The 13,004-nt window shown below is 44.3% G+C and overlaps 1 protein-coding gene across 1 annotated transcript in view; it reads left to right on the forward strand.

The window, feature by feature from the left end:
* Nucleotides 1–10,260, forward strand: part of LOC118516281 (homeotic protein female sterile-like) — a 31,287-nt gene extending 21,027 nt beyond the window's left edge. Inside the window, exon 3 of the mRNA XM_036062120.1 lies at nt 10,189–10,260. Coding sequence (XP_035918013.1) covers nt 10,189–10,192 — 4 coding nt within the window. The 3' untranslated portion in view covers nt 10,193–10,260. The remainder of the gene's footprint in view (nt 1–10,188) is intronic.
* The last annotated feature ends 2,744 nt before the right edge of the window (nt 10,261–13,004 follow it).

Consider the following 13,004-nt stretch of genomic DNA (forward strand, 5'->3'; position numbering starts at 1 on the left):
AGTGCAGATTATTTCTTCGCTTTACGGGTACGGAAGACACTTTGACACTCAATAACCGGGCTCCGGGACCGATCTCGGTTGATCTGGCGGTGTTTGCCTTTCGCACGGCCAGTCAGCCATTGTTTGCACGGGGTGTTTTTTTCTTTGCTGTGGCGTTTTTGTGTCAGCATTTACGCGGTTGAATAATTTAGACATTATTTATGAAAGCTTACTTAGCGGACGGCGTTTATGGTCGGTATAAATCAAGCGATGATGGTGATGGCGGGATAAATGGATTGTGTTTTTCCCGGCTGCTGTAGGAAAATGATGTTGAAGAAGGTTGTTGAAGACAGATTTTTTTTGTAGGAGAAAATAGAAGTTTAGTAGAGTACTTTTTTAGAAGCAATGTCACAACCAACTTCAAGAACTAGGTTGCTTATCGAAGTCTTCAAAACTGAAAGGCGTTCTGAGCGTTGTGTAAATATGTTGTGTCTTCATGAAGAGATTCTCTATCCCTTCCAGATGAACCCCTTCGAAGGGTCCAGACCCCTTCATCAGTCGAATGGGAACTTTCTTTCCAGAAGGTCAACGTTTCAATTCCACAGCACATCACATCACATATCCTTTGCCAGCATGGCATGACTGATGAGCTCATGGGCCAACCGTATGGGAGCCCATCAAAACATCCTTACCCGTTTTACGGGAAACTCCATTCATTTAGCGCGTAAAGAGATTCCTCAAGATAAATGTTCTCCACCTCATCGCTGTTCGGGACAGATTTTAGCCTCATGTTCAGGAAGGGCCTGAATAATGAAGGGTGGAGAAAAATAATTGCTAACCAAGCGCTCAGCAACCTTTGGCGGTCAAGGTTTTTCGGTCCCCTCGCGCGCGGCCGTCCATCCATTGGTGCAAAAGGCCAACGTTTAATTGAAAACGGGATGGGAGGGCGTCAATGGGTTGCTTCGCGAGAACGATCAAGGTGATGGGCACGAACTTCACATTAGGTTTAGTTTGGCGGAGGGTTCGCCAGGCCTCACGGGTGGATGAGATGCGATTATGATGGAGGTACCGAACGGATACGGTGGGATGGAATCGTTTGACGTGTGGTTTGTATTGAATTATAGGCTAGGGCTTAAGCTTATCTCTTGCCGGGATTTACTGGCCCGGTTCCTGTAGCGTGATAGTGTAGTTAGTTCCGTTTAACAGACGATCTGTTTGATACAAGAATGCTTAACGCTTCAAAGCTTTACTACTTTTGTTTGTGTGCTGTGCTTTTTTATATTACCTCAATAAGAAGGGATTAACTGCTGAACTCGGCCGAGTGGCAATAAAACTGTACCCGTGCACCTGTCTCGAGGGTTTCGATCGTCATCGACCTTCGTTCCGTGAATAAAATCCCGCAAACGCGGGAGATGAATATCGTAATCTGATGATGAAAGTTAATAAATTGTGCCAGAAGCCATAAATGTGTCCGATTATCGGTGGTATCGAGGTCACCGGCGGCACACGATTTTGGGCAGAATTTCATCAGAAAAGCGCAACAGTTCGCTCGGTCAAGATTTGTGTGGTTGATGTCGATCGGTCATAAATTAAGCACACAAATATAGTTAGCTTTCCTTACATCAGATTCAAAACCATTAACTGCACGAACTTGGCAGAACGTAAAGAACGGAACCAAGAAGTAGCGAGAGATATAAAGTACCTGGTGACCACATCAACCATACGATGTAACGACATGCCAACAAAACGCCAACAAAAACACTGGAATTGGTTGTGGTCTTTGCTCTATAGCTGGTGCTGGGCGATGAAATTTGAAACCATCGCAAGCTTTGCTCGATCTCGATTTGCGACGCTCTTTTTTTTTGCCCCATCGGTGCAATCGGTGCTAGGACAGCACACTGCGACAGCACATCCGATGCAAATTCATTGCCCGCCGGCGAGGCCATAAATTTTGAGTGCAACCGATAACACGAACCGACACTGCGTCACGGCACCAGCCGCGGAACCGTTGCTGGGCGCGCATTTTCTTGTGGTGTTGCATTAGAAAGTGATAGGGTTGTTAAGGGGTTGGGCGTGTGTGTGTTTGTATTGCAAAGAAAAGAAGGACAGTCGGAGAATCAGAGTGAGAGGTGAGAGCAAGTGTCCCACACACCCGAACACCATTGGGATATGTGATATACTAATTTGAATATTTAACGAGCGAGACCCATTGCTTCACGGCTTATGATGATGGTCCGATGGCCTAACGAAGAAATAAAGCGATCGATGCGCGGAGGGATGCAACAGAGAGAAAGCCTGCAACCCGTGATAAATTAGATAACATTGAAGATTATCATGTAATGAATGTTGGGGGGAATGTCAAACGGTTCCAAATGACAGTTTTTGTTGATTGCCGAGAGGGGTGTTCCCTTTTTGTTGTTACGATTTATCTCAGCATTAGGCAAATGGTGCTTGTATTTTTTTGCATTGAAGTCTGTGAGCTTTTACTTGCTAATAATTTATGTTTAAAAACATTCCAAATGGAATTGATGAAGGATTGTCAGACAAAAAAAAAAAACGACAAAGCTGGAAATAGGGAAATTGTACATGAATTTTTCGAAAAATGATTATTTCTTTGATAAATTAACAAAAAGCGTAGATCTTAAACAAAAAAGAGCAAAAAACACACAAAACGTACAAAACTTTTGAAAGAGGTGTAACTTGTTAAAAAACATAATAAAAAACCTCATCAATTTTGTGAGAAAAACGGAAAGCTAAATAGAACAGTAGGAATGAGGAATAAACGAGAGAAGAAAAGTAATCCATAGTGGCAAAACATTTGAAAAAACCAACAATACACTACTGATATAAATTAACACCAAAAAAGCTTAAGCAGAAGTAGAACAGATCAATAGAAGGAATGAGAGATTTAAACAATTCTATATTAAACAATCTACTATATTTCAAAAGATAGAATAATCAAAAAAAAGGAGAAGAAAGAAGAAGAAAAAGAAAAGATAAGTAAGATGAAGAAAACGAGACATAAGAATAACAATAAAAGATGAATGATTTTTATAAAATATTTAGGAGAAATTGGGTGTATAATAATTGAGGGTATTAATTTGAAGTTCATCTGTACCACCATCATTAAGTTATTTATCAAAATATATATACCAAGTAACCTTTCCTTTTGCGCATTGAAGCCTCATCCTTGGAAGATTAATTTAATGAACCGCTCTTGGCGTGTGCAAAATTTCATCCAGCATCTCCCCAAAGCTTTCCTAACGGCACGGCGGGGGGTTCGATAAGCTTTTGACATCTTTGTTTAACGGTTCACACCTATAACGTCCTCCCTCGCACCCACGAGGTTATGCCTTGCATCCGGCTTGCAAACCTTTACTTTGTCCCCGGGACGGTGGTGGGTCATCACCATCGCAGGAGGTTGCGCGCAAATGCAGGCGCAAAACATCATCGTCGTGGTGTTGTTTGCCCGAGGTCGTGGGAGTACTGCCAAGGGGGCATCGCGATTCGGTGCGACCTCGTACGCCCAACTGACACCTTCGGTGTTTGTGTGGCTCGGTGTGCGTGTGTCCAGCGGGTTGGGAAAATCCGCGAAGGAAATTAATTACTTGTCCCACTGGGATCATCCGGTGGGCTGGAGTGTCTGAAGATGCAAGCGAGGAATGTTGTGTTGTTGATATCGTTTGTTTCGTTGGAAAAAAAAACAAATCGATTGGCTCGTTTCACAGTATCTGGAACTGATAGAACTGCCACAGAACCGATATTTGTGTTACACGATAATTCGTTGTGATTTATTTGGATGCGAATTTAAATGTCGCTTAGAACGCCACATTGGGGCTTGTGGTTGTGGTCGTCAGATTTATCACCTACCCGATTTTGCTATTATGACAGTTCGGGTAGGTGATCAGTTCAGGCAAAACGAGGATCGCCAATGGTTGTTCGAATTTATTCTGCCCATCGGACAGGTCGTCCGTCCGTTCTCCTCTCCAGGGAGAGCAATTTCAGCGAATGTGCAAATCTAACGGAACCACCATCATCAGTTTAGCATCGAATGGCATTCGACTCGAGTTGGAGTGTTGTACTATGGATGTGGGACCCCTTTTCTCCTGGGGTGACATTCTTGGCCGGTGGAATTGTGGTAGAGCCGATGGCATAACTTTTCACCACATTTCCTCGTCGATCGATCGGTTGATGTACGACGAATGGATAGGTTCGCAATTGTCCCGCGAACGTCCTGCGGGGCAATTGCAGTTAATGTGGAACATAAATCTTTGCCAGCTGGGCAGCAACGGATTTATGCGATTGATGCACACGGTTTGCTGATTGCAATTGAAATCAATCCCTGTTTGCCAGTCATAAACCGTTTAATTGCGGATATTTGTTATACCGTGAATAGAATTTAAAATATTTAAAATATCTCTATTATAGTAAAATTACAGTTAAAAAATAAGCAAATGACCTTAAGAACAGTAAATTGTTTAAAAAAAATAGATATAAAGCAAACACAGGCAAGGTTGGCGCCTGTGAAGTTATTATCGCGTTGTCAGCATTATAATATCCTCGACGCTCGGTGCGCATGCGGGCAGAAAGACACAATAACTAAAAGAAGGCCATTTTGTCTCACCATTCGCGGATCCATTTACTCATCCGCTGTCTCGTCCAATCTTCCACGCGTGTCCTCCCCTTAGAAACTGCTGGTGTACAATTGCCGGTGAATGGATTGTATTATTATCGTCGTTTATGGTGGGCTATCTTGTGTGGTGGGACTTTATGTGACGAAGCCGGGGACAAGGATGCCTGTTTTTTTTGTTGTCACTATTGTTGCCTTTACCACTGCGTGGAGTCTGCACGAGTCATTTTGCATATGGTTTCTCCGTGCGTTCGCGCAAAAAACTCTGTGTGTGGAACGATGTGTCGCAAGGTAACGCCAAGGTTGAGTGTGGCAAAAGGTGACAACTGCTGGCGGCTGCTGGGTTGTTGCTGCATGCAGGAGATGCAGCCAGGGTTATTGTACTTCCGGATTATTGCTTTTCCGGCTTTGTTGGCTATTGGCGAAGCGTACGGAGATGGGGAAGGCCGGTGTGACTGCCAGCAACCTTGGTGCACTTGCTGTTGGCGTTAATAATGGGTCGCAAGTGTTTCTTTTTTGGTTGGGATTGAGAGGATCATAAAGGAAATAGGTTAATAAGTATGGGAAGGAAACGAATCGTCAGTAATTTATACTAATTTTAGAGTAATCCAGACGTCTTAAAACTCACAAAAATGGGACAACGTGAATGATGAATTATGGCACAACAATTCCGAGCCAATAAAAACCGTTTTGGCACTGCCACTTTTTTCTCACACGTCTCAATGACCTTTTTCGACCAGGCGGCTTACCGTTTTTATTTTTCGCCTGGAGGGTTAGGATGAGCTTGTAGTAACGTTTACGGCCAACCCCGTACGAAACATTCTAAAGGTGCAACATTCTCTCCTCAAAGGACCCGGGCAAGCCCTTCCAATGCTAATGTGATCACGATCTCACATCATCCTCCGTTACGTGGAGGTTGTCCGAGGTTCAGCCAAAAAGCAAAAGCAAGGAACCCCCCCCCCCCCAAGCTTCGCTTCTTCTAAACAGCGGGCGTGTAAAGCTGTGTTCTTCGCTTATAAAGGCTTGAACAATGCCAGCCAGCCGGGACATCGATTGCAGCACGCACGCCTGCACGGCCGATCAGCGTGGAACTGTAGGCATTGGAGTAGCCACGGTGCCAGGCCACGGAAACGTCGACGTCCAGCGCCGAAGATGACCGTGCCGTGTCGTGAGCTAATGTAATAAACCATTCGAAAACAAATAGTATCTCGTTTCCCCTTTCCCCGCAGGCCTGTCCCGCACTGGGGAAGCATCCGGGGCCTCCTACATGCTGGCAAAGTTTTGTGGGGGGGAAAATAAGAAGAAGAAAAAAAAACCGTTGCAATCATGCTCGCATGACATGCAACCGAACCACACGCCGGGCATATACTGCATGTGAACGGCGGATGGCCAGCGGAGGATTCTTCCTGGCTGACACATGATGCTGGTAAAGACACTTCCTGCGGGTTGCATGGGTGGGATGTGGGGAGGGGGGGGGGGGAAGTAGGGGGTGGGGATGGACATGCGAAGATGAGGCCCCCGGTAAGCTTGTTGGCGTAAGTGCGAATAAAATCAAGCGATCTGATGGCCGGGCGCTGTATTTATTAGACGGCTAGAAAGGCGAAAGCCTGGCAGGGTGATGTCAGTGGTGCTAAGCTAGCCCCCCGCTGCGTTTCGGGACACTGCTGTACAGTAAATCGTACCGTCGACAACCATTTTGATAAATCACTCGCTGCTGGCCGTGTGTGTGCTTGTAGAAATGTAGGTTAAGTGAGCATGGTATGAACTCATGACATGTGCTGCAAACTACACGGGACGAGAATGTCCGGCGTAATGTAATGGTTACGGACTCACATTGGGGTTGAGTGAGAAGTAAGGATATTTTACGAGGTATTTGGCAGCTAGCGTTTTTTTTCACGGGGTCAAACAAACGTTGTACAGCTCTCGAATGTTAAATTATTTTAATGTTAAAAGTAGCTGATCTAGGTGTCTAATCCTTCAGTGTGCAAATTTTCAAGAAGAGTTCTAAAGTCTAGGTGAAGTAAATCTGAATGAATATTTGAAGTCTTTTAAGTTCTTATTTTCATTGAATAGACAACCTCAGAATTATCCACGCCGTACAGTCCTAGGCTTGTCGGAAGGTAGAGAGGCCAATAATTTGGACAGCAATCTCACAGGTCTCACCTTGTTTACCATGGGATGTCACCTACCAAGAGGTCTCGCCTATCATGAGACCTTGTAGTTCAAAAAGTCTTCGAAGAACAGGGACAATTTCTTAAAAGGAACCTTATTGTCCGAGGGTCCTAAATGGTTTCTAGTACAGTACAGTACTAGAAATATTGGGAGTTAGAGGAACATTAGCTCTATTTATTGTACCATTTGAAGAGTGCAGACAAAAATAATTTACACAGCTCGCATTCTAGGTAAAGAACAAATCCTTACAATGTATCGCTCTGACAGGCGCTGATACCCGTCAATTACAGTCGCGTTGAAAATGCTGAGCTTGAGATTGAATCACAGCCGCTTAACAATCTGGAACCAACGTACGCATTATGCATTCGACAAGCGCAGTATAGTAAAATAATCTGATAAGCTAATGCAAATGTAAATACCTCCGGCTGGCAGACAGCTATCTCGCCTCGACGTTGGGCTGGTGTCGGCGGGTGGGTAACTTCCTGCCGGAATACGGTGCAGCTCCAAGCTTACCCGACTGTAGCAAATGATGAATAAACTCCCCGTATAGCCGTGTAATCCGATTGGCAATGCGTTGAAGGTTATAAGCCATTCGTATCGTTTCCCGGCCCTCGTACGTACCGCTTCCTACCAATATAAGCTTGTAGCAACAACTTCATAATTGCTAAAAAAAAAACTACAAATTGGGCGGCCAGTTGTAAAAATGTAGTTACAGCTACAAACTTTTAACTAAACTGCAGGCGGCACCGCACGTGTTCCGGGGTTGGGGTGGAATTCAACCTCTTTTGTTTGAAGCCCGTGGTGCCGCCAATCGACCAATGTAACTTTCGGTAACGGATTTATTTGTGGCACCAACACAAACCAACCGGAAAGAGCGGCGGAACCGGTTGCAATTTCTTTTAAGGCTGGAATTTGTTTACGATTGCACTTAGATTGATCCGTGCGGGTTGGTACTGTGCGGGCTGGCTACTTGGCGCCTTGGTCGGCCGATACTATTCAGGATACCAATATTAAGATGTTATGGAAATGATACGAAACGAGTTTAACCGTGTGCGCTACACAATCCAGCACCTAAATCTGTTTTACGGCCTTTATCCGGGTTGGGTGGTGGTGGTGGTGGTGGTGGAGTGGAGTGTTGGGACCAATCCACAGATCCCTGATCGAACGTTTTATTTTACGATCCACTTATGAATAAATCAGATCACAATCGAAAGGTGCAAGATCATAAAAATATGTGGATGTGTGTTCACGCCCGACCGATGCAGAGCGGTGTGGCTAATCAACCAACTACCGTGGCCGATTTTGATCCACGGTTGCTAGCCGGGGGAAAGTGTTGGATGATGGAAAGCGCGTCGAATGTGGTGTGGTGGGAGGTTTGTGTGTGTGTGTTTTGTTAACATATGTAAAATGTGTCCAAACGGGTAACGGTACCATTTTGGGACAGTTTTCTCACGATGATTATGCTTGAAACAAAGATGCAGGGAAAATAACTCAATTAAAACTTTACTTTTTTGCAGACAATTAAATCACTATTTGGAGTATTTAAAATATTTTGTATTAGCTTGTGTTCTCCTTGTTAATAGAAATAATGTCTAAAATTACAGGGGTTTTCAGACGTATTTGTGAGAATAACATTGCATATTGCAGAAGAGCATCAATTTATTTTGAATTACTTGCAAACAGGTGATTCTATATAACCTTCGAGAAAATATGTTACTGGCTTGTGTAAATAATATAAGGAAAAATTTTTACTACATTTTTTCATCAAACTTCAATATTTTTTCAAGTATAGAAACAGCACTAAGGCCAATCTGGACCCTCTGAAATGAAAGAGAAAATTTATTTAGCGAGCCCTGTAATTTTGATTCATTTGATCCTTTAAATCTTATTTTATCTTTTTTTAGGATAAATCTTATTTATTATGTTTCAATTTTGAAATCGATCGCAAATCACATTTGAAAGCTTTATTGAAACTCAAACCAATTTTAATTCAAATGTAGCAGTCGGCACAGTCGTCGAAAGTGACATAAATCAATAAACATATCAAATGCAAAACGAACCATACCAACCCTTCGCAACATTCCGTTGATTGTTTTGCTCTGCTTGTTTGTGTCTGTCTGAGCGCAACGCATTTCGAAAGCTAGCATTTCTTATCGGACGGATGGATTTATGGCCGTCATTCATCTTTCAGCCGCAGCATGGGATCCTTTACGAAATAAATCTTCCCCCGTGCGCTGTCGATCGAGATTTCGAGAAAAAAAAAAACAAACACATCCCTCCAGTCTGCGTGCTGCCTATTGAACGAGCAGACAGGAACGGCTAGAGGTGCATTCCGTTAGGCTGGCGTTGTCATCCGTTCGTCTACGGGGTGCAGAGTTGCGTCTGCTGCGCGCACCTAACGGTGACCACCGGGAATGGTAATTTTTAATCACCACAATCACCAGCCAGCCGCGGCTAGCTTAACCATTGGATTATCTGCGTTATTACGCACGGGCTCCATTTCCCGGGATGCACACTCCGGATGACACTGGCGCAGGTGCATACGAAGGATGAAATTGGGTTACGGCTCGTTTTCCACCATAAACCTCCTTGTTTGCTGTATTGCTGCTTGCGCGATGGCTGTGTTCCGGACGAATCGTAGGTGAAATGAAATCTTAACATCGTTCCGATCTCCGATGTGATTACGATTAGTGCAGCAGCTAGCGATCGCGATCGGGAGGGAGCAAAAACGCTCGGTGGAATAAATTGAGGGCGCACTGGGAGTTTTTTTTCTTTACGACGATTTTTATTTATGGTTATAAAACGTTTATGGAACCGTTCCCATTTCTCTGGGCCGATTGCACTGTCTTCCTTGGGAGGACCAAGATGCGGACGATTTAATCTAACTGATCAGCAAACGATTCTATTCATTCTCGAGGGGCTACGCTCGGTTTGGTTCCGAATGGCCCGATCGGCATTTTCGCCGGCACGGTTCGAAACGGGAGGAAATGCAAATGTTATTTGAACTTTGCCGCGCACCAGGACCGACTTCGCGAACGGACCGTCTAAAGAGAGTGCTGCGCGTACTTGTCGTTGATTTTCCTCGCGCTGCGTGTTCACCTGTGGGCATTGGTTCGCCGGCGGGAAAGATGTGGCCCCGATGAAGGCTTATGGGCAATCAAATTGATATAAATTATAACGATTATTGCGTTCGGCGACAGTTGCTGTTAGCTACTGGGGTCTGCCGGATGGTCTCAGGATTGTCTTAGGCGGCGTTCTGTGCTGTGTGTGAATAAATTGGTCAAGCGCATGGCAGTCACTAGTCTGGTGGAGCACGATGCAAATTGTGAAATTTTATTTATTTTTCCACATGGTACTGCGAATGGCCAATTCTAATTTCATGCTAATTTCTCTCTTCTTCTTTACAGGTAAGCGAAGGATGTAAACTGTGCTCAATCAACCCGAGCAAACGATTCATCTCCAGACCTAGCGTGTGAGTGGTCAAGGCTTTAAGTTTTCACAATCCTTCTAGAATCAATCTGCGCCATCGTTCTCAAATTCCAAAGCGATGCGCATCCACCGACCCAAAAGGTCATCTTCAAGGCCATTACGCCGGCGGAGCGTTATGCTGTTAACTTGTGCGCATCATGAGAACTTCTCCGATGCTTGGCCGTTTTTGTTTAGCTTTTACGAGCCTATTTGCATTTTATAAGTTTGCTCGATAAGCTCGTATGAGATGCTGCTGTTGTTGGGGCCGCATACATTTCCATATTTATTTCGCTCCGACTGATTCGTTTCGAAATTTATGACATTACTACCATCATACTTTATATCACGTCGTATCACGGGGCCGGGGGCAATAAATGAAAATCCTTCCATTCTACCACCATTCTGCATCTGTGCAGAGTGTGAGCCGGTGTGCTCGTTAGAAGCGATGAGCTGCTACGAGAAAAGGAAAGACTTCAATGCGCACACAAGCGGGTAAAGCGCGCACTGTTTTCCCATGACACTCAGCCCGCCAGTCAGCCAGTCTGTCAGTCGGGTGTTCTTAATGGTGAAAACCGATCGATCGGTTGTCTCCTGTCGATCAGCAATTAGTCAGGCACCACCTGCACGGTTACGGTTCGGTCTGTTCGTCACCTGTCTGCCGGTATTCTCAGCACTGTGTCACGACAGTCGCAGCAGCTACAATCATCATCAGGGTGGGGAACCGTGCTGGTAAATAGCATTGACCTTTTAGATGGCGCTCGATGACGAAGCACTTCATTCCCTCGCCTCGAACCCTTCTTCCCTGGCCCTGCTCTTTTTTATGAAAATTAGCAACAAATCACATCATCAACTCAATCCATTCTTCGTCATCGATACGAGCTGTTTAGCAAACAGGATTATTAGCTGCAAACACCGTTCCATTTGCGTTTCATTTGCAACCACAGGCCGGCCAGCAAGGGTTAGAAAATGGTGTAAATAAATAAAACGGCTCAAAACCGATCGGCCAATCGGCGTAGCGCATTGTTGAGCTGTACAACAATGTCACAAATCACCACCGGGATGCAACGGGCAAGCGACCATCCGTACGCTGTCCCTACGCAGACAATTAAAATGTTTGATAAATGTTTGCCATAAAAATATTTTCTTCGCATCGCACTTCGGTTTGTGCAGTAGTGAGCTTGTGCGCGGTGGAGTGGTGCTTAATGTCCACTGCGAGAGAAGGAGCTTAAAGCGGAGCGACATTAGCAGCCAGTGTGAGTTTTTGTGTCCGTTTTGAGATTAAGCAGTAGCTTGTGCCCTCCAGAGCGAGTGGTTCTGACAGGGTGTCCTGTGACCGGGGGTGCGTTATAGATTATCATTCAATCACCTTTGCAGACACGATGATCAACGATGGAACGATGCGATCGAGATTTTTTTCTTCATCCCCAAGCTGATTGATACATTGCCAGTGGGAATGAGCGGGCATGCAATCAATTGCATTCGCTTTGTCAGCATTGAAATCCGTTCTAAACACAACATCACTGACCATAATAGAAAGGCCGAATGGGAGAGATAATCTTTCCCTGTTTTTTTTTTGCTGTGGAATGTTTGAAAATTGCTCCGATAGCTGATCGGGTAATTGAATTCCTTTAGCTGACCGTTTTCGCCTGACCCCCTCCTGGCATGCTATAATTTTCTCATCAATCGGGCGATGACGGCGCATGCCAGGGTGTTGTAACCGTTCGTCAAGAAAGGGGGAAAGGAAATCTACTCATTTTTCCAAACGCGTCCCTGTAGGAAGCAAGCACACATAATGATCCGACTCCTTTTACGGGGTCTCTAGCACGATAACGATTGGGCCGTTGGGTTTGAGGTACATGATTAGCTTTTTCGCCTTCAATAAAACCACCACTTTTGTGGTGGTCTTTATTCCCTTTTTTTTACGCTTACGCGATAGAATACAACTTAACGTTCAAAAGGAACCGAGCGCGTTTCTTTTTTGTTGTTGTAAACACACCTAAATAGCCGAGCTATTTATGATCCTAAGAGAAGGAGAAAAAGCCCCCTTCTATCCCGCCCAGCTAAAGTGATTGATCAAATAATCTGCTAGGCTAGGCGGTGGCCGGTTGAATAAACAGGAGCACTTATTGCACTTATCTTCGGCGTGTTTGGCATGCGACATGCGACTAACGGTCCGTCACGCAACAACGGGAAACGCCACCCGAGCTCACCGATGCTGGCGGGTTTTCTACCACGAGCCAGCAGACCTGCTACTAGCACTGGATTGGGTTTGGATTGGATTGGATTAAAAGCAAGTAATAAATCATGATTAGCGAGTGTATTGTTTTGAGTAGTTTCTATCTATTCGGAACCATTCTTGGCGAGGGCATTTTTTTCTTGCTGCTCCGCTGCGAACAACCACATTCTTGATTGTAGTTAAACAATTTTGTATGTATGTATGTTGCTAATGGGGTTCAAATTCAAAGGGAATTGTATTGATTATCGAACTGTTTTGTATGTATTGTTAAGCTGTTTCAGATTGTGGTTATGTGTTTTGTTTAGATTTTTCTTCTCTTCTTTTAATTGTATGTAATTTTCCCTTTGTTTTTTTTTTGTTTTTTTTTCATACTTTTCCTTTAATTTTTACTTTTTGTTTATCATTTTTTAGTCTTTTTACTGTTTGTTCACAAATTCTTTTTTAGCGTTTGTTCTTTTTATTATATTCTTCTCGTTTCGTTTTGATTCGTTTTAATTATGTTATTCGACAAGCTGTCTT

The sequence above is a fragment of the Anopheles stephensi genome, unplaced genomic scaffold (assembly GCF_013141755.1).
Source record: "Anopheles stephensi strain Indian unplaced genomic scaffold, UCI_ANSTEP_V1.0 ucontig26, whole genome shotgun sequence".
NCBI lineage: Eukaryota > Metazoa > Arthropoda > Insecta > Diptera > Culicidae > Anopheles > Anopheles stephensi.